The 19,901-nt window shown below is 43.7% G+C and overlaps 1 protein-coding gene across 3 annotated transcripts in view; it reads left to right on the top strand.

The window, feature by feature from the left end:
- The window catches only part of arhgdia (Rho GDP dissociation inhibitor (GDI) alpha), a 51,140-nt gene extending 33,504 nt beyond the window's left edge, over positions 1 to 17,636 (top strand). For all 3 annotated transcript variants that reach the window (XM_085963871.1, XM_085963870.1, XM_085963872.1), the window contains exons 3-6: positions 10,191 to 10,274; positions 12,077 to 12,153; positions 13,795 to 13,858; positions 16,118 to 17,636. In XM_085963871.1, the coding sequence (XP_085819997.1) occupies positions 10,191 to 10,274; positions 12,077 to 12,153; positions 13,795 to 13,858; positions 16,118 to 16,317 (425 nt within the window). In that variant the 3' untranslated portion in view covers positions 16,318 to 17,636. The remainder of the gene's footprint in view (positions 1 to 10,190; positions 10,275 to 12,076; positions 12,154 to 13,794; positions 13,859 to 16,117) is intronic.
- The last annotated feature ends 2,265 nt before the right edge of the window (positions 17,637 to 19,901 follow it).

The raw sequence follows: 19,901 nt of genomic DNA, 5'->3' as shown, positions 1-19,901 counted from the left end.
CCTTTGCAGAAGTGACTGTGTAGTAACAGTGCAGTGTTTCTTTCACATTGTGATTCTTAATTTTTTTTATTTGTTCCTGGGATGTGGGCCTCACTGGCAATGCCAGCATTTATTGCCCATCCCTAATTGCCCTTGAGAAGGTGGTGGCGAGCTGCCACCTTGAACCACTGCAGTCCGTGTGGTGAAGGTGCTCCCACAATTCTGTTGGGGAGGGAGTTCCAGAATTTTGACTCGGTGATGAAGGAATGGCGATCTATTTCTAACTCAGGATGGTGTGTGACTTGGAGGGAAACCTGGAGGTGATGGTGTTCCCATGCGCCTGCTGCCGATGTCCTTCTAGGTGGTAGAGGTCGAGGGTTTGGGAGGTGCTGCCGAAGAAGCCTTGGCGAGTTGCTGCAGTGCATCTTGTAAATGGTGCACACTGCAGCCACGGTGCGCTGGTGATAGTGAGTGAATGTTTAAGGTGTTGGGTGGGGTGCCAATCAATCGGGCTGATTTGTCCTGGATGGTGTCGAGCTTCTTGTTGTTGGAGCTACACTCATCCAGGCAAGTGGAGAGTATTCCATCACACTACTGACTTGTGCCTTGTAGATGGTGGAAAGGCTTTGGGGGAGTCAGCAGATGAGACACTCTCCGCAGATTACCCAGCCTCTGATGTGTTCTTGTAGCCACAGTATTTTTGTGGCTGATCGAGTTAAGTTTCTGGTCAATGGTGACCCCCAGGATGTTGATGGTGGGGGATTTGGTGATGGTAATGGCGTTGAATGTCAAGGGGCAGTGGTTAGACTCTCGCTTGTTGGAGATAGTCATTGCCTGGCACTTGTGTGGTGCGAATGTTACTTGCCACTTATCAGCCCAAGCCAAAATGTCATCCAGGTCTTGCTGCATTCGGGCATGGATTGCTTCATTATCTGAGGAGTTGCAAATGGAACTGAACACTGCAATCATCAGCGACCATCCTCACTTCTGACCACCTGTTGGAGGGAAGGTCATTGATGAAGCAGCTGAAAATGGTTGGGCTTCGAACACTGCCCTGAGGACCTCCTGCAGTGATGTCTTGGGCCTGAGTTGAGTGACCTCCAACAACTACAACTATCTTCCTTTTTGCTTAGATATGACTCCAGCCAGTGGAGTGTTTTCCCTCTGATTCCCATTGATTACAATTTTACTAGGGCTCCTTGATGCCACACTCTGTCAAATGCTCTCTTGATGTCAAGGGCAGTCACTCTCTCCTCGCCCCTGGAATTCAGGTCTTTTGTCTGTTTGGACCAAGGCTGTAATGAAGTCTGGAGGAGACTGGTCCTGGCAGAACCCAAACTGAGCATCGGTGAGCAGGTTATTGGTGAGTAAGTGCTGCTTGACAGCACTGTTGACGACCCCTTCCATCACTTTGATGATTGGGAGTAGATTGATGGGGTGGTAATTGGCTGGATTGGATTTGTCCTGCTTTTTGTGGACAGGACATACCTGGGCAATTTTCCACATTGTCAGATAGATGCCAGTGTTGTAGCTGTACTGGAACAGCTTGGCTAGAGGCGCAGCTCGTTCTGGAGCACAAGTCTTCAACATGACAGCCGAGATGTTGCCTTTGCTGTATCCAGTGCGCTCATCCGTTTCTTAATATCACGTGGTGTGAATTGAATTGGCTGAAGACTGGCTTCTGTGATGGTGGAGACCTTGGGAGGAGGCCGCTATGGATCATCCACTCCGCACATCTGGCTGAAGATGTTTGCAAACGCTTCAGCCTTGTCTTTTGCTCTTGTGTGCTGGGCTCAGCCATCATTGAGGATGGGGATATTCATGGAGCTTCCTCCTCTCGTTAGTTGTTTAATTGTCCACCACCATTCACGACTGGATGTGGCAGGACTGCAGCGCTTTGATCTGATCCGTTGATTGTGGGATCGCTTAGTAGAGTGAGGGACATGCCGGGCCATGTGGTTACAGATTGTGGTGGAATACAATGCTGCTGCTGATGGCCCACAACGCCTCATGGATGCCCAGTTTTGAGCTGTTCTGAATCTATCCCATTTAGCACAGTCGTAGTGCCGCACAACCCGATGGAAGGTGTCCTCCACGTGAAGACGGGACTTCGTCTCCACAAGGACTGTGCAGTGGTCACTGCTGCTACCAATGCTGTCATGGACAGATGCATCTCCGACAGGTAGATTGGTGAGGACGCAGTCAAGTAGGTTTTTCCCTCGTGTTGGTTCTCTCTCCACCTGCCGCAGGCCCAGTCTGACAGCTATGTCCTTCAGGACTCGGTCAGTAGTGGTGCTACCGAGCCACTCTTGGTGATGGACATTAAAGTCCCTCACCCAGAGTACATTCTGTGCCCTTGCTACCCTCAGTGCTGCTTCCAAGTGGTGTTCAAATGGAGGAGTACTGATTCATCAGCTGAGGGAGGTAGGTGGTAATCAGCAGGAGGTTTCCTTGCCCATGCTTGACCTGGTGCCATGAGACTTCATGGGGTCCGGAATCAATGAGTCCTGGGGCCGCTCCCTCCTGACTATACCACTGTGCTGCCAATTTTGGTGGGTCTGTCCTGCCGGTGGGACAGGACATATCCAGGGATGGTGATGGAGGAATCTGGAACATTGGCTGAAAGTCACACTCACAGAATCATACCTGTCAGGCTGTTGCTTGACTAGTTAATCTGTGGGACAGCTCTCCCAATTTTGGCACAAGTTCCCAGATGTTGGAGAGGAGGATTTTGCAGGGTTGACTGGGCTGGGTGTGCCGTTGTCATGTCCAGAGCCGGTGCCGAGGTCGATGCTGGGTGGTCCGTCCGGTTTTATTATTGTTTTTCGTAGTGGCTGTGTACAACTGAGTGCCTGCTCGGCCATTTCAGAGGGCAGTTCAGAGTCAACTACATTGCTGTGGGTCTGGAGTCACATAGGCCAGACCGGGTAAGGACAGCAGATTTCCTTCCCTAAAGGACATTAGTGAATCAGATGGATTTTTACAACAATCCAGTAGCTTCATGTCACCATTACTGATGCTAGCTTTTTATTAAATATCGTTAAAAAAGAAGGACTATTGTTTTTATAGATTACTCTAATAAGTCGCAATCCACATTTTCAGCTATTGTGTGAAATTTTATCATCATGCATTTGCCAGGGAATTGCGATTTGTTATATGAAAGCATAAAATGGACACTGAAGTCACGGGGCATTCCTTGCAGACAGATCAGTATCTAAAACTGAAAAATGATCGAAATGTTTTTGCTGTAGCCTTTCACTAGTTCTGATGAAGGGTTACATAAAAGCTTAACCTTTGCTCCCCCCTCTTCAGATGGTGGACCTGTTGGGTATTTTTCATTTTCTGTTATTTGCTTCGCAGTGTTCTTTTTTAAAGGTTTAGAGCATTTTTGTTGGAGTGCATGTGATGTTTGCCTGACATGGACAAGGGTAGCTCCTGTATATTGAATCTCATGATGGCATAACAGCACAAGCATTTATCCACAAATAAATGCAATGGCCAAAGTTTGCTGTCTGTACAATAATTCTATTAAAAAAATTTTTGCAGTGGTTCCATCGTGACTCCAGCTGCAGTATTGTTGCCAAGAACATCTAATAAATATGGTTTCATAATGTTGGCCTCAACCCAGGGGTGAATCTGCAGAGATACGAAGTGAAGCAAGAGTTTTCAGCACTTAGCTTGATTTTTGTTTTCCTATAACAGTCTAAAAGTTGTATAATCCCTGCACGTGCCATACAGTTTAAAAAAATTAGATCTGTACCACACTTTTTTAGCATGATGCGCCCAACCATCCCTTAAAACACTTAACTTGTTTGACTTTAAAGTTGGAGTATGGTTTGAAAAGAAAAAAGACTTGCATTTATGTAGCGCCTTTCATGTCCACCGGACATCCCAAAGTGCTTTTCAGCCAATGAAGCAGCTTTTGAAATGTAGTCACTGTTTTGCGCACAGCAAGCTCCCGCAGACAGCAATGTGATAATGACCAGATAATCTGTTTAATGATGTTGGTTGAGGGATAAATATTGGCCAGGACACCCACCGGGGATAACGCCCCTGCTCCTCTTGGCAATAGTGCTATGGGATCTTTTACGCCCACCTGAGAGCAGACAGGGCCTCCGGTTTAACGTCTCATTCGAAAGGCGGCACCTCCGATCGTGCGGTGCTCCCTCAACACTGCACTGGGAGTGTCCGCCTAGATTTTTGTGCTCAAGTCTCTGGAGTGGGACTTGAATCCACAACCTTCTGACTCGGGTGAGAGTGCTGCCAACTGAGCCACAGCTGACACAAATTGAATTGAAATAGATCCTTTCAATAGTGAGGCATGGATTGAGAATAGTCTTCACTTGCAGTTTGCATTTGTGTTACCATGAAGCAGTAATTTGATATGTGAACTGAGGTTCATGGGTTAGTTGCTCCATCTTTTGGGCAGATTATTTTGACTGGGTATTTGCCCCCTCTTTGCAGCGGTACAGGCAGACTGAGAAATTCAAATGGTGATGTAAACTTTGCTGTGAAAATGAACTGTTTAGTGAGTTTATAGTTAGTACCCTGTTGCAACAGTAAAATAATCCCCATTTTCCCAAAATGGAACTGGCTTTTAATTTAAATTTTGTTGGGAGGGTGTTGCCTGGTTAGATAGTGGACGTATTTATGTTTATGCAGTGGAAACCTCACTTTCATCAAAATTGGATTGCATATAGTTTGATGTGCAATAAAACACTAACGATGGCTCTTCAGGTGGGAGAAAGGATAGTTAAAAGCTTTTCCTTATTAGGTTACAATGACTGAATAAATTCTTGGCTTTAACATTAACATGAATAGAGCGCAGTATTGTGACTGTTTAGATGACAGTTCAGAGCTGGAATGTGTTCCACCTTGAGCTGTGCACACTAAATGACATACTTGAGCTTATCCAAAACTCTGCTATCCATATCCTAACTCGCACCAAGTACCGTTCACCCATAACCCCGTGCTTGACCTACATTGGCTCACGGTCTGGCAAAGCTTTGATTTTAAAATTCTCATCCTTGTTTTTAAATCCTTCCATGGCCTCGCTCCTCCCTATCTCTAAACTCCTCCAGCACTACAACCATCTGAGATCTCTGCACCCCTCCAATTCTGGCCTCTTGCACATCTCTGATTTTCATTGCTCCACCATTGGTTGGCGTGCCTTTCCTCCTTAAACCTCTCCGCATCTCTCTCCTCTTAAGATGCTCCTTACAAACTACTTTTTTGACCAAGCTTTTGGTCATCTGTCGTAATATCTCCTTATGTGGCTTTGTGTCAAGTTTTGTTTGATAATGCTCCTGTGAAATGCCTTGGGATGTTTTATTATGTTAACGGCACTATATAAATGTAAGTCACTGGCTGCTGAAAGAGGTCTGTCAATTATCTTTCAATATGATGGGATGACGAGGCCTTGGACAATGTGGAGCACTTTCCATACCTCAGGAGACTACTGTCAACAAGGGCAGACGTCGATGACTAAGTCCAACACCGCCTTCAGTGTGCCAATGCAGTCTTAGGTCGACTGAGGAAGAGTGTTTGAAGATCAGGACCTCAAACCCAGCACCAAGCTCATGGTCTACAGAGCAGCAGTGATACCCGCCCTCCTGTATGCTTCAGAGGCATGGACCATGTACAGCAGGCACCTCAAAGCACTGGAGAGGCACCACCAACGCTGCCTCCGCAAGATCCTGCAAATCCATTGGCACACCAACGTCAGTGTTATCGCTCAGGCCAGCATTGAGCTTGGTCAAAGCTTCGATCAGCTCCGATGGACGGGCCACATCATCCGCATGCCCGATACAAGACTCCCAAAACAAGCGCTCTACTCTGAGCTCCGGCACGGCAAGAGAACCCCAGGTGGGCAGAGGAAACGCTTCAAGGACACCCTCAAAGCCTCCTTGGAAAAAGTGTAACATCCCCACCGACACCTGGGAATCCCTGGCCCAAGACCACACAAAGTGGAGGAGTATCCGGGAAGGCGCCGAACACCTCGAGTCTCTTCGCCGGGAGCAAGTGGAAGCCAAGCGCAAGGAGCGCACGTCAACCCAAGCACCCCACCCGCCTGCCCCTTCAACCACCGTCTGCCCCACCTGTGACAGAGACTGTAGGTCCCTCATTGGACTCATCAGTCACCTGAGAACTCATTTTTAATGTGGAAGCAAGTCATTCTCGGTTCCGAGGGACTGCCCAAGAGGAGAAAAATATGATGGGAAATACAGTTGCTCACTTTCACTGCTTTTTATCAGCTCGTGTATTTTGTGTCTTTTGTTTGCTTGCTGTTCTGGGAGAATTGGTATTAACAGTAAACAAAAGCTAAATGCATATGAAAGAGAGACTTGCATTCCAAAGCATCATTCACGACCTCCGGATGTCCCAAAGCACTTTACAGTCAATTATGTATTTTTTTTCTCTCCTACCATTCACGTTATGCATGCATGCCTGCAGACCTTTTGAAATATCTGCTTTTCCCCTGTTGCCCAGATGTGTGTAACTTTTTGAAAGTGTTTCTAGGTGAAATTGTTCTCTTTCCATGTTTTGTGATTTAAGAAGTTAGTGGTTTGTATTCTCCAATGGGCCAGACTTTTACTAATTCTTGAGGAGCTCCGCTTGAAATGAATGCGAAGACGATATAAGACGTGAAGTGCAGTTGCCGAGCAATACTTGACACAGCAAGGGCGTGTGCACAACTTGTGATTTTTGTAGTATTCATCACTTGTACAAAGTGGTTTGACATGTCATAACCTCTCAATAAACTGATTTTTTTTTTTACTAGACTGGATAAACTGGGTTTTCGGAGGTTGTAAAAAAACTCAAAGCAGATGCCTTTTCCGATAAATCTGGTTATGTTAACCCAATGTGCTGTAATTAAGTCCATCTCCTAATTAACATTAGTTGCCACAAAATGCTTCCTTGGATGTTTTCTGATTTAAAAAAAAAAAAAAATCTGCCCTGTGCACCAGTATGATCAGTATATTTCAGTGTTCTTTACTGACATAGTACAGTATTCAAATTTCCCACCCACTTAGTACGCAGGGTGGTGTATGTTATTAAACCCTGACTCGGTAAGCAAATACAACATTTTGTGATGCTGAGAAATACAGATCAACATCCCAAGATCAATTTCTGATCAGTCCTGAGTTTGCAAATCTTTGATGGGGTAGCAGTAGGGACATCACAATGGGTTTTATTGTCTCAAGGCTATGGAAAGAAAAATCCTGGCAGGGTCATTATCCAGTGACTCATACTGGAAAATGTGCATGCAGCAATCAGGTGAGATTGGTTTAGGCTTTGCTGTTGTACCTCCCCCTCCCCCATGGCCAATAGCCTGTCAACACTCACCATTAAGATTTGAAGGTTGGCCACTGGGGGGGAAAGTACTGGAATGCTTGTTGAATTGTACCTGAGCAAATCACAGAAACCCCACAGTGCAGATAGAGGCCATTTCGGCCCATCGAGCCTGCACTGACACATATCCCACCCGATCCCTGTAACCCCTACACCAACACACATCCCACCCTATCCCTGTAACCCCACGTATTTAATCCCCCTAACACTAAGGGTCAATTTATCATAGCCAATCAACCTAACCCGCACATCTTTGGACTGTGGGAGGAAACCGGAGCACCCGGAGGAAACCCACGCAAACACGGGGAGAATGTGCAAACTCCACACAGACAGTCACCCGAGGCCGGATTTGAACCCGGGTCCCTGGCGCTGTGAGGCAACAGTGCTAACCACTATGCTGGCAAGCTCATGAGAAAGTGGGGGTGGGGGGGTTTGTTTTCCAAATAACTGGATGAATCTTTAGTTCAGAATGGGATTGAAAGTTAGCAGAACAAGAACACCGACAAACTGGTGTGCGGAAAGTCATCATTTCCGAACTTCTGGGACCGTATCAAGCCGAGGGTTTATAATGTAGGGTGTAAGGTTTAAAGGGCAGTGAGTTTTGCTTGATTTACTATTTCAGATGGGAGGAGGAAAGAGAAAAAAGCACAGTAACTTTTCTCTGAGGATTCAGCAGATTGTGCAGATTCCTTAATGGGGTACATTTTGTATAGTCTGTGCAAGGGGCAGACATGATTTCCTTGTTCCATGCTTGCTTGTTACAAGGTAAAACTGGCACAATGTGTTTTTGGATTGAGTACTATGACACAATGGGTGATGGTGTAACTTCTGCCTTCTGAGCTCTTGGTATCAGTCAGGATTCAGAAGGGAAAGGGCGGTGCCAAAAGTAAGTCAACCAATGCCTCCTAATTTGGGAAAATGTGCAAAATTAGAACGCAGGAGTATTTTGGTGACATTGTTTACTGAATAGTTTTACTTAACTTTTTTCCTCTTAGTACCTTGGCCCGTCAGCACTGGCCTTTAATCTGCAGTGTTTCTATTACTGGCTTTGAAATTTCCATGATTGCTTTGAGCATGGAATCATGAAAATATGAAACTCTAGAATTCAACAACTGTTAAATCCCATTATGTATAATATTTTGTGGAAAATGCTCTTGGATATAAATGCAGTCTGGGTACAGTATATGCAGGTTTTTGCCCTGACATAATTTTATTATATAAGCATATAATTTCTGTTGCTTCACAATAACCTTGGATTATATGCAAAATTATTTCAGTATTAACTCTGCTGTGTAGGTAATGTTTACAGATGGGGTAAGCGAGTCAACCATAGGATAAACTATCGTCTGTCCTGTATTAACTTGACATGGAGCCAGAATGTTTGTAACTTCTCGGTGCTCCGGGGCAGACGAGAGTTTTTGATAAGGCAAATTTACTTTCAACGGCCTTGAGGGCAATTCCATAATACAGGAAAAGTTCTGATATCCGGTACCGACGGGACCGAGCTGCTGCCGATCTATCAAAACTTCCGGAGAGACCAGCGCTAATGTTGAAGGATACGGAGGTTTTCATCTCCGTATCTGACAACAAACACTGTTGCTTAGCAACAGCTTGTAAACACTCGGCCTGTACCTTGGAAGCGTCTCTGAAGCTGTTGCTAAGCTACAGAGACGCTTTCCAGAGCCTGACTGTTTATATAAAAAAAAAAATGCTAGAAGAAAAAAAACCTAACCAAAACGGCTGCTGATTTCTGCCGTTAGATCGAGGTTTCCAGGCATACAACCTCCGGATAAACCAAAGTTTCCTGTAGTTTTAAGCTGATGTGACTGAGCGTTGTAGCGAGTGGAGTAGAAAATCTCAGAAATATGATGAATTTAAAATCCTTTAGTTGCATTTCCTGAACTTTGACCTAATAAAAGCTGACATCTTAATGTGCTTGGTCGTGGCAGTTTCAAGAAAGTAGCACATATAACTTTTTTTGTTGAAAACAGGCAGCTTGCATTACTGCATTGCTAACTGTCTCGCCACAGGCACGTACACCGCATTCTGGTTTTCCACTTTAAAGAAAGATTTTCACCATTTGCAACAGCAGCAACTTGTACAATGCCCCACAGTGCGGTGCGATCAGACACTGACCAGTTCAGGAGCAAGGCTAGCGAGGTGACTGAAGAAATACCAAGTTTCACAACTGGGTCATCAAATTTGAGATCCAAAATTGTTACTTTTCAAATTAGAGGAGATTTAACACCGGTAGGTACTGCTTATAAAAGCCAGTGTGGAGGTGATTTAGGACATGGAAGCTGAATATCCTCATGGTAAAATTATAGTTCAAATGTCCGGTGGCTGTGTTGTCACAGCAGTGATGGTTCCATCAGGCTTGGAATGCCTCCATCGGTTCTGTAAACCGTGTTTCAAATTCCACAGCCTGTTGATACTTTAGTTTGTAAATGGCTGAGTAATTGTTTTTCATTGTGCTTCCTCCTTATTTAACATGAGTTTAGAGAGCCATTAATTAAAGACACGAACATTTACATGTGGGGCTTTATATGGGATGAAATGTGTCGTGTTTGTGGAGGTGGTGTCTGAATGCAAGTGGCATCCTTTTTGCATTGTAGATCAGGTAACCTTCAGTAGTACAAGATGTTTTCATATGGCGTTGAACTCAGAAGAACTTAAAATGCAAATTCCATGAGAATACCACTCTTTAGAGTGCAACTATAAACCCACATCCGAGAAGCAGTAATATTTGAGTCTTAACTGGTCTTGTGCTGACCCTTTTAATTTGTTTTGTGTTGTATTGAGATGTGTTTGGAAAGCGCAGTCTTTATTAAATTGTGTATTTTGTTCTTTATTTGCAGATCTGAATGTTCCCAATGTTCAGGTGACTAGATTAACACTGGTGTGTGCAACTGCACCTCAGCCCTTAGTCCTGGATTTAACAGGTGAGTGAAGCTCCCTGCTTGAGACCTTCATAATCATTAAGTGTGCACAACTGTCCATGGGTGTATATTTCAAAATGGTGTCAAAAATGATTTGTCTTTTACTAGTTTGAATCTGTCTCCTTGTCTTACTGTTGCAGTTTATTTTGAAGTAGTGTTTTCAGATCTATCTTTTCAGTACCATTTGCTTCTCAGCCTTCAAAGATTTGAAAGTTTTGCCAGTCTTTCTACAAGTCTTTTGACAATAGGGGCCACACTCATTCCCTCCAGGGCTTGAATATCTTCCTTGTGCCTTGGTGACCAGGAATAGTCAAAATCTATTATGGGTATGGGGAAAAAGCAGGGGCAGGGTCCTGAATTTGGATGATCAGCCATGATAGCATTGAATGGCGGAGCAGGCTCGAGGGGCCGAATGGCCTACTCCTATCTTCTATGTTTCTATCCTGGAACTCCTGCCCTAACTGCACTGTGGGAGTACTTTCACCTCAGACTGCAGCGGTTCAAGAAGGTGGCTCACCACCACCTTCTCAAGTGCAACTAGGGATGGGCAATAAATGCTGGCCTTGCCAGCGACACCCCTGAACAAATGCGGGAAAAAATGGGTGCAGTACTCAAGGTGTGCTCCGACCCGAGCACTACAGTTTCAGCATGATTTCCTGACCGTGTACCGTTTTGGCTATATAGATCAGCATTCTGTTAGCTTTGTTTACAGCTCCACAATGATTGGTCATGTTGAATGTCAAATCTAGTAAAACCACGAGACCTTTTTCATCCTTACCTATTCTAACACTATTCACGGACAGACAGTGTTGCCAATTTATCCTTCCTATGGCAGTATTTTACACTTCACATTAAATGTCACATTGTTCTTTCCATTAACACATTTGGTCTATTTATTTTGTATTCCTGAATTGCCTCATCAAATTCAATTGCCCTGTTAATTTGATGTCTGAGATTTAACCATGGGGCATTGAATTTTTGAATCCAAGCCACAAATGCAAGTCACAAACCGAAAGTTGCCTCATGTTCCATTTTATGTTTCAGCTGGTTCAAGGCAGCTTGGCAGTAGACATTTCTATGTAGCAATAAAAAGCTGTTAAGCGTTAGCGATAGGCTCCTTTATTACATGCAGGATTGTGGGACAATTCAGTAGATTGTATTCTTTAAGCAGTCACCTAGCATGTTATGGATTGCGGTGTTTTTAGCAAACACCGGCAGTCAGAAGCTAGTTGCTGAAGTGCGTAATGTGAGATGTAGGTCTTTTGTACACAGACTTATGTTTGACACTCTGCTTCAAAGCTCCTATCTGATCGTCCACCAAGACTACCGACTTCTCTGCAATATTGCCTGTGCTCACTCCCACCGGCACTCAAACTCCTTGTTCTCGTCTACAAATCCTTCCACTTATGCAACTGTCTCCTGTTCTGTCCTAGCTCCCACTGCCTACTCTTCTGACTAGTCCACTGTGTCCTCTTGACTCCACTCAGTGGCTGAGCCTTCAGTCGTCATGCCCTGTTGGGAACTCTGCCAGGGCACATCTCTCTCCACTTTCAAAAGCCTCCTCAAAATATATATTTTAATTGTGCTTTCAGTAACCTTGCTTTAACCGCTTCCCAAAGTTCTGCTTAGTTTCTGGCACTTAAAGTGCCTCAGGATTTTTCACTACATCAAGGACACTATGCAAGTGTACATTGTTTACACACGTCCAAACTGTACTAGTGTAAAATAAAACTAAATTTTTTTTAAAATTTATAAATAATGGGACACCTTTACATTTGTGTGCGACTAAATGTCTTTATTTTCAGGTGACCTTGAGAACTTTAAAAAGCATCCTTTTGTACTGAAAGAGGGAGTTGAATACAAGATAAAAATCAGCTTCAAGGTTTGTTTCTATACTTAAATCATTAGTACGATATTGAGATATTTTAAATGTCACTGTGCTGTACCTGGCTTCATGAATTGCTATTGCCTGTAGCCTCCAACTTCTCTCACTCTGCAGCCCTTAACCCCCTTAGTACAAAACCGGGAATACCGGAACACCGGGTGCCATCAGGCATACAGTTCCTCGCTTTAAGATGAACATATTTGCAATGTTAATCAGCTTTGTCATAAACAAATGGTTCCATTGTCCTGTTTGTGGAGCTGCCTCCACTTTATGCTAAGGAAGCTTAGAATTCAGAATTATGACTGCTTGGTTCTATTTTTAGACTTCTCCCTGTTGTTAATATCGCCTTCCTGTATGAAAGAAAATAGCTGGGAAAACTGGCAGAAAAATCAAAATAACCCAGTGGGAAATTTTAGGAAGTGACTAAATAAAATCCACCTAACCAGCTTACTGTAGGCACGAAGGTTATTTTAATATCTACTGGTCACGCCCAGACCAGGCTGAAACAGACTGTGTAAATTCTCAGCTTGCAGCATGCATGGGCCTGCCAGCAGCAGCCATGGAATGCCTGCTATTTTTGTGATTTCTCTTACCACCTCCTCCTCCCCCACCCACCTTTGCTGCTTGCCTGTTGGTTGTGACTCGTGCTTCTCAGTGGCTGCCCATACCCTAATGGTGCCTTGCCCAAAGTGGCAAACCTTGGGAAAGTCTAGATGGTGCGTATTGGCAGCCATTTTGACTATGGGCAGCGCTTGCTCATGCCCTTGGCTGACATCTAACAGGCATTAATGGATAGCAGCCAGCAACAGAAGCCCCCAGCCTACAGGTGCTGAGACCAATTGTAGTACCCCAACTAACTTCTACTAAATTGCAGACCAGAGACAGGACAGGGGATATTCCTGGTCTGTGTATATCGTGTGATTCTCTTACTAGGATGTATTTTTTTTTGTAATGTTGATAGTCCAGATTAGCAAACTACTACTCTAAATCTAGGGTTAATTATTCTGGTTACAAAGCAGTAGTGCAGTTAAGAGTTTCAGATGGTTTCATAAACCCAAGTATGGGTGATTTCTATTGTGTCTCGATAGGAGTGCAACAATTGTAGTGCCTCTTGACTAGGCAGGAGAAATATCAGCCCGGGTTTCTGCTTCTGATCGCTATGCAGTTAGCACTGCTGCACATTGCACATGTGGGGACAGGAGCAGACCTTTCAGTGATGCGCCTTCACACTTGGAGCCTGCTGACGTGTGTCAAAGCTCACGTGAGAAATTGCCAGCTGGTCTCAGTGCTATTGTACCCCAGTGCAAGTCCCCATCCTCGTGGCGGGAGGAGATGTGTACCGCTTGGAAATCCATCCCTGTATCCATTCTGTCTAATGTACAGTTTTAACTTTGTGGGTCCATTTCTATACCAGCAGTGGGGGTGGCGGTACCAACGTTAACTGCTGACATGCTTCATGCCAGTGGAGAAATGAAGCTCGCGAATGGGTAAGTGTTAGATGCAGGTCGATAGTTTGTTCAGAAATGAGCATGTATTTAATGTGCATGACTCATGAGAGTTAAACCACTGCAAGGATTAGTATCCATTGTATCAATAACTGAGTGGCCATGTGTTTACTGAACCTCTCCATTTCTCCAGGTCAACAAAGAAATAGTCTCTGGGCTGAAATACATTCAGACAACGACGAGGAAAGGAATAAAAAGTGAGTACAAGTGTGTAACATGCTCTTAATGTGTAATTAAAGGTCTGTCTATAAGGTATTTGCCCTGAAAATCCTTTTTTTTAAACAGATCTCCCTTTATGTACCCTTTTCCAAAAAGCAGTCTCTTCCTCCTCTCCCCTCCCCCACCGAGTACAGACACTTTCTACTTCCTCTTCACAAAATAATAGATATCAATTACAACTTTTTTTAATGTTGCAGCAGATAAAACCGATCCTGTGTTTTTTTGATGCATTTAGAATTCCTAGTTATTAAAATTGCTCTGATTTGAATCTTGTGCTGATGGAGTAGAAATCAGTTCTGGTTGCTGGTGATAAATTAGATTATAAACGAGTAATAAAGTTAGAGTTCAAAGTTACTCGAGGGATCAATTTAGAAAATTGGTATATCTGACACACTTAAACACCCTGCAAATCTGAAATGAAAATAAATGCTGCCAATACACAGCAGCTCTGACTGCCTCTGAAAAGAGAAATCTTTCCCAGCATTGCTTTAATAAAAAAATCTTTTAGGGGTTTTCATGAGGCATAAAACAAAGCATCAAGCCGCAATGTTGTGTACTATACACAGGAATCAGTGGAGAGTTTGGGTGTCAGTTCAGAGGGGTGTAACTGGGTGCTAACCATCCGAACCGAAGATACAGGTTATTGTGATTTTAGGCTCTCACTAGATATTTCGCATTCCCCTGGGTCAAAGACCACTCCTGTAAGTGAAACCTCACTACCTAGGAACCAGAGTGTGATATCTGGCTAATGTAGCATTACACAGGGGTTGAACAGAAACCCATGTTACTGTAATAAACTCACTGAATTGACGAGGGTGGCATCATGTTCCGTTAGTGGATAGTAGAAGAATAAACACGGTCCGATTGTGAGGTTTAGACTATAAATTGGATTTTTTATAGTTAAACATAGACAGCCATTCATACAGAAGCCTTCAGTTAATTACAGATTCTCCGATGTACAAAAATAAGATGTGCAACACTTTAACTCTGAATAAGACTAAACCTGGACCAAATCTGCAACACAAATCTTGTACTTGAGATTTTGTGTGGCCACCACAAGGGTCTTCAGGTATTCGTCTCTATCTCGATGAACCTGAAAGTATTGAGGGAGGATTGACAAATGTATGTCTCTGTCTGAGGCATCCTCCTGTGCAGACTGAGTTACTTGAGTCCAAAGAAATGTTGTCTCATGTTTAAGTAACCATGTTTCATGTTGGGAATTGCATATCAGAAGCAGACTTGTGTTGGATTTGTGGGCCACTCGCACAGAATGTAGGGTGTCACCTAGCCAGCTTAGCCTGACCACCTAAAATGCTAGACCCCCCCCCCCCCCCCAATCCATTCAAACCTAATTCCAGTCACCTTTACACTAATTGACCAATTTCAGAATGAAGCAGGAAGCCTGTCCTGTCAGTAACTACAGGAGTGCCTGCTTTCCAGTAACAGGTCTTGTCTTGAAAGGGTTACTAGGCTACATTCCAGTATGGGTTAAATGTGGATTCTGTTTGTAGTAAGCCCATTAAAGTGGTCTAAGCACAATGTACCTCTCCATGGCCTTCTGTTAGTTCTATGACGAATAAGATCGATTTCCTATCTGGCATAGTGCATTCAAAAGCCTAAGAGCTTATAATTTAGAGAGACTAACTCCAGACAGCAGGGGTGATCTAATTGAGATGTTAAGATGAAAAAAGGATTTGATAGAAACTATTTCCTTTGGTGGGGAAGTCCAGAACAAGGAGGCATAACCTTAAAATTAAAGCTAAGCAGTTCAAGAGTGATGTCAGGAAGCACTTCACACACATACATAAATCTGCATCTCTTTCCTCTTTCTCTTCCCCCCGCCTCACAAGAAGCAGTTGAGGCTGGGCGAGTTGAAAAATTCTAAACTAAGTTGCTAGGTTTTTGTTAGATAAGGGTATTGAGGTGTACGGAACCAAGGTGAGTAGCTGGAGGTAAAATGCAGATCAGCCATGATCTAATTGAATGGCGGAATGGGTGTGATAGCCTACTCCTGTTCCAGTGTTCCTAGGTGGTAGAGAATGGGGTCAGTAATGGGCCTTTGACTGCAAGCTGGATGGAAAGAAATGTTGTCTCATGTTTAAGTAACCATGTTTCATGTTGGGAATTGCATATCAGAAGTAGACTTGTGTTGGACTTGGTTGCAGATCTGCTAGTGTGAATAAGTAAGTAATAGAAGATTCATTAAAATGCATCTTTTTCTTGTGCACTTTGAACAGTTGATAAGTCTGATTACATGGTGGGGAGCTATGGTCCCCGCGAGTCCGAATACGAGTTCCTGACACCCCAAGAAGAAGCGCCCAAAGGAATGATGGCGAGGGGCACCTATGTTATCAAATCCCTTTTCACAGATGATGACCAGTACAATCACCTCTCCTGGGAGTGGCAGCTCAACATCAAGAAGGAATGGAAAGATTAATCAGTGCAAGACCAGCCGTAGTTCACCCGATGGAGGAAACAAAAAATACACCTCCTGTACCAAAGTTTTTTTTTGAAAAGGAACAAAAAATGTATTCGATTTATACTGCACAGCGAGATCATTGGCAAAAAAAACCAAACCCATTGTTTTGTAAGACACAGGTCAGAGGCATGGCTACATGTTTCATTCGTCAATCTCATTTTAATTCGTCCCCTTTTTGTTCTGCCAACAGCTGCCTTTTGGGGGGGGAGAGGGGGCTGCAGTTTTTTTCTTTAAAGAGGAAGCGATGAGTAAATCAGACTCGGCTTGACGTCTTGATCTCCCACGGTGGGGATTTGACCACTTGTCTATTTCATAAGCGCAGTGCTAGGCTTGGAAATATAACTGATCACAATAATGTTTCAACCAGGCGAAAGAATATAATATAAATCTTGAGGCAGTTCTCTTTCTCAGATTTAAATAAATCCTGTAATTTTTATTCTCTGTAACCATGTTGCCTTATGTACGCTAAAATTGTTTTTGGAAATAATCGCAGAAGAGAAAAAAAAATCATGATAGAATTTCTTACAGTTGAGTCTTTTATACCAGTAGCATGGATCCAGAACCCATTTTGTCTGACTAGATACTTGTGGGTGTGATGGTGCTGCATGAGAGCTAGTCTGATCAGTGCTGATGTTTCTGAAGTGAATACACTCCTATTAAAAGTAGTATTTGAGTATTGAAGGCCTACAGTTCATAGAGGGATTTTTTTTGTGCTGTGTCTTGGTATGATGTAGAACTACAATGGAGGGAATCCTGTATGGGTTTGCAAATAGCTGATGCTTAATGGAGCTGCATGACCACCATTTCAACAGTAGATGGAGAAGTGCCAGCAAAAAAGATGAAGCATTGTTATAAATATTCTTTTGTAAATTGCCTTCGGAGTGTTGGAAAGAGATGGTGGAAATAACGTTATGCCTGTTTGTATTTTGTGCCTCACGTCAATTTATGTCAGTATTTCATTCCTGGATTCTGCTCCCTCCAAGTGCTCCATTGTCCAGCTAATTTTATTTTGACTAGTTCCGTTTGTGAATGTGGCATTATCGAGAAATAGCGTTCTAAGCAGCCAGCATATATCATTGGAAGTCTGTAGCCATTGAAGTTAGAACTGGGACCAAACGTGATTTTACCTGTTTGTCTTGCCATATACCTACTCTTCCCCTTTTACAATAATGGATTTTTTTATGTTCTCTTGTGACTCCTGTGTAGACTGGACATTAACAGGTTAAAGAACAATACCATCATTTTCACAGCAAGTATAATAAAATATTCAGACTAAATACTTGTCGTTTTTTTTGTCGATAACAACTTGCATTTATACAGCGCCTTTTAAGGTAGTAACACAATCCCAAGGTGCTTGACAGGAGGGTTATCAGACAGAGTTTGACACCGAGCCACATGAGATACAGGAAACTTTTTTTTATCCGGCACCGAGGTGGTGCCGGTTCATCAAAAATTCCGGATAACCGAGAGCTATAGTAAAAGATACGGAGAGCTGAGCGCTCTGTATAAAGCAACAAGGTGCAGAACAATGGCCACAAGTTCCAAGTGTGTCTGTAGCTTAGCAACAGCTGCAGCCACACCCTTGCACAGCAACAGATCGAGGAAGGCAAGTACAATATGAAGTAAAACTTACCTGAACCTACTCCTGAATTTTGCCGGTTAACCGAGATTTCCGGTTATTTAGGTGCCGGTAAATTGAAAGTTTCATGTATTGGGACTAGTGACCAAAAGCTTGGTCAAAGAGGTAGACTTTAAGGTGCGTCTTAAAGAGAGAGAGAGAGAGGCAGAGGGGTTTAGGGAGGGAATTCCAGAGCTTAGGGCCTAGGCAGCTGAAGACACGGCCACCAATGGTAGAGCGAAGGAAGTGGGTGATGTGCAGGAGTGCAGAGATCTTCGAGGATTGTGGGGCTGGAGGAGGTTACAGATGGGGAGGGGCAAGGCCATGGAGGGATTGGAAAACAAGGATGAGAATTTTTAAATTGAGGCATTGCAAGACCGGGAGCCAATGTAGGTCAGCCAGCACAGGGGTGATGGGTGAATGGGACTTGGTGCGAGTTAGGATATGGGCAGCCGAGTTTTGTATGAGCTCAAGTTTACGGATATATTGGTGAGTTTGGTAGTGTTGTGGTTATGGTACTAGGCTAGCAACCAAGAGTCATGATTTCAAATCTTACCGTGGCAAGTTGTGAATTCAGTAAATCTGGCCCAGAAAAAAAAAATGACCATGAAAGCTGCTGGATTGCTGTAAACTAACTGGCTCACTAATGGGCCTTCAGGGAAGGGAGCAGGCCAACCCTACCCAGTCTGGTAAACACGTGACTCCTGCCCCACACTGTGGCCGAGCAAGCCACTCAGTTGTAGAAAGCCAACAGCTGGGGCTGGGCAAGAAATGTGCCCATGACTAGGTTGCCAACATCCTGATTTTAAAATAAAGGAAAATGCGCAAGTACTGAGAATCTGAAAGAACAGAAAATTCTGGAAATTCAAGGCAAGTCGCTCGGCATCTAGAAGAGTCGAGAGATGTTGACGTTTAGGTAAGGCCCTTCATTTGGACTAAGTTCCGATGAAGCCTCTTCATAAAAACCATGACCCTGTCTTTCTCTTGGATGTTGACTGAACAGTGTATTTGTGACATACGTGTTTCCTCCCTCATCGCCGCCTTACCCACCAGAGTACAACATTATACTGTGGTACGGTTCCCTGCTACTGACGGGGAATTCCGTTCCTTTGCAAAGCAACTCCAATTTTCCAGCAAATGTGGAGCGAAAGAGGAATTTGCCTTTCTGTCCTAAGCAAAAAAAAAAAAAGTAAAAATGGTAATTTATTTGGAAACCTTTACGTAATAACAAACCTATAAAGGTGTTTATGGCAAACTTAATATCGTGTCACTTAGCTTGAAGCTGAATTTGAATTCATAGAATAGAATCTTGTATGTAGATAATGAGGTGGATAGACTTCAAGAGTACATAGACTGGTAAATGGACAGATACATGGCAGATGAAACTAAACAGAGAAGTGTGAAGTGAATCATTTTGATAGGAAGAATGAGGAGAGGCAATATGAACTAAATGGGTACAAATTCCCTGTAAGGTGCAGGGCCTCGCCCTGTTAAAGAACCCACACGGCCAGAAAAAAGATACAGGGACCATAGGGTGCAGGAACAGAGCGATCTGGGGTGTATGTACACACATCTTTGAAGGTGGCAGGACAAGTTGAGAAGGCTGTGTTAAAAAGGCATACGGGATCCTTGGCTTTAGAGGAATAGAGTAGAAAAGCAAGGAAGTCCTACTAAACCTTTATAAAACACTGGTTAGGCCTCAGCTGGAGTATTGTTCAATTCTGGACAGAACACTTTAGGAAGGATGTCAAGGCCTTGTCAAGGAGTGGGGTTAATTGGATAGCCCTACCAAAGAGCCGGCATAGGCACAATGGCTGAATGACCTCTTTCTGTGCTCTTATCATTCTATGAATTGTAGAATTTTACAGTGCAGAAGCCATTTGGCCCATTCTGACTACTGGTACTCAATGAGATATCCACTTAA

Source organism: Somniosus microcephalus, chromosome 21 (assembly GCF_052327205.1).
Source record: "Somniosus microcephalus isolate GS21.2 chromosome 21, FLI_Smic_1.0, whole genome shotgun sequence".
NCBI lineage: Eukaryota > Metazoa > Chordata > Chondrichthyes > Squaliformes > Somniosidae > Somniosus > Somniosus microcephalus.
The sequence above is the reverse complement of the archived record's forward strand: the minus strand, read 5'-3'. Positions and strand labels throughout refer to the sequence as shown.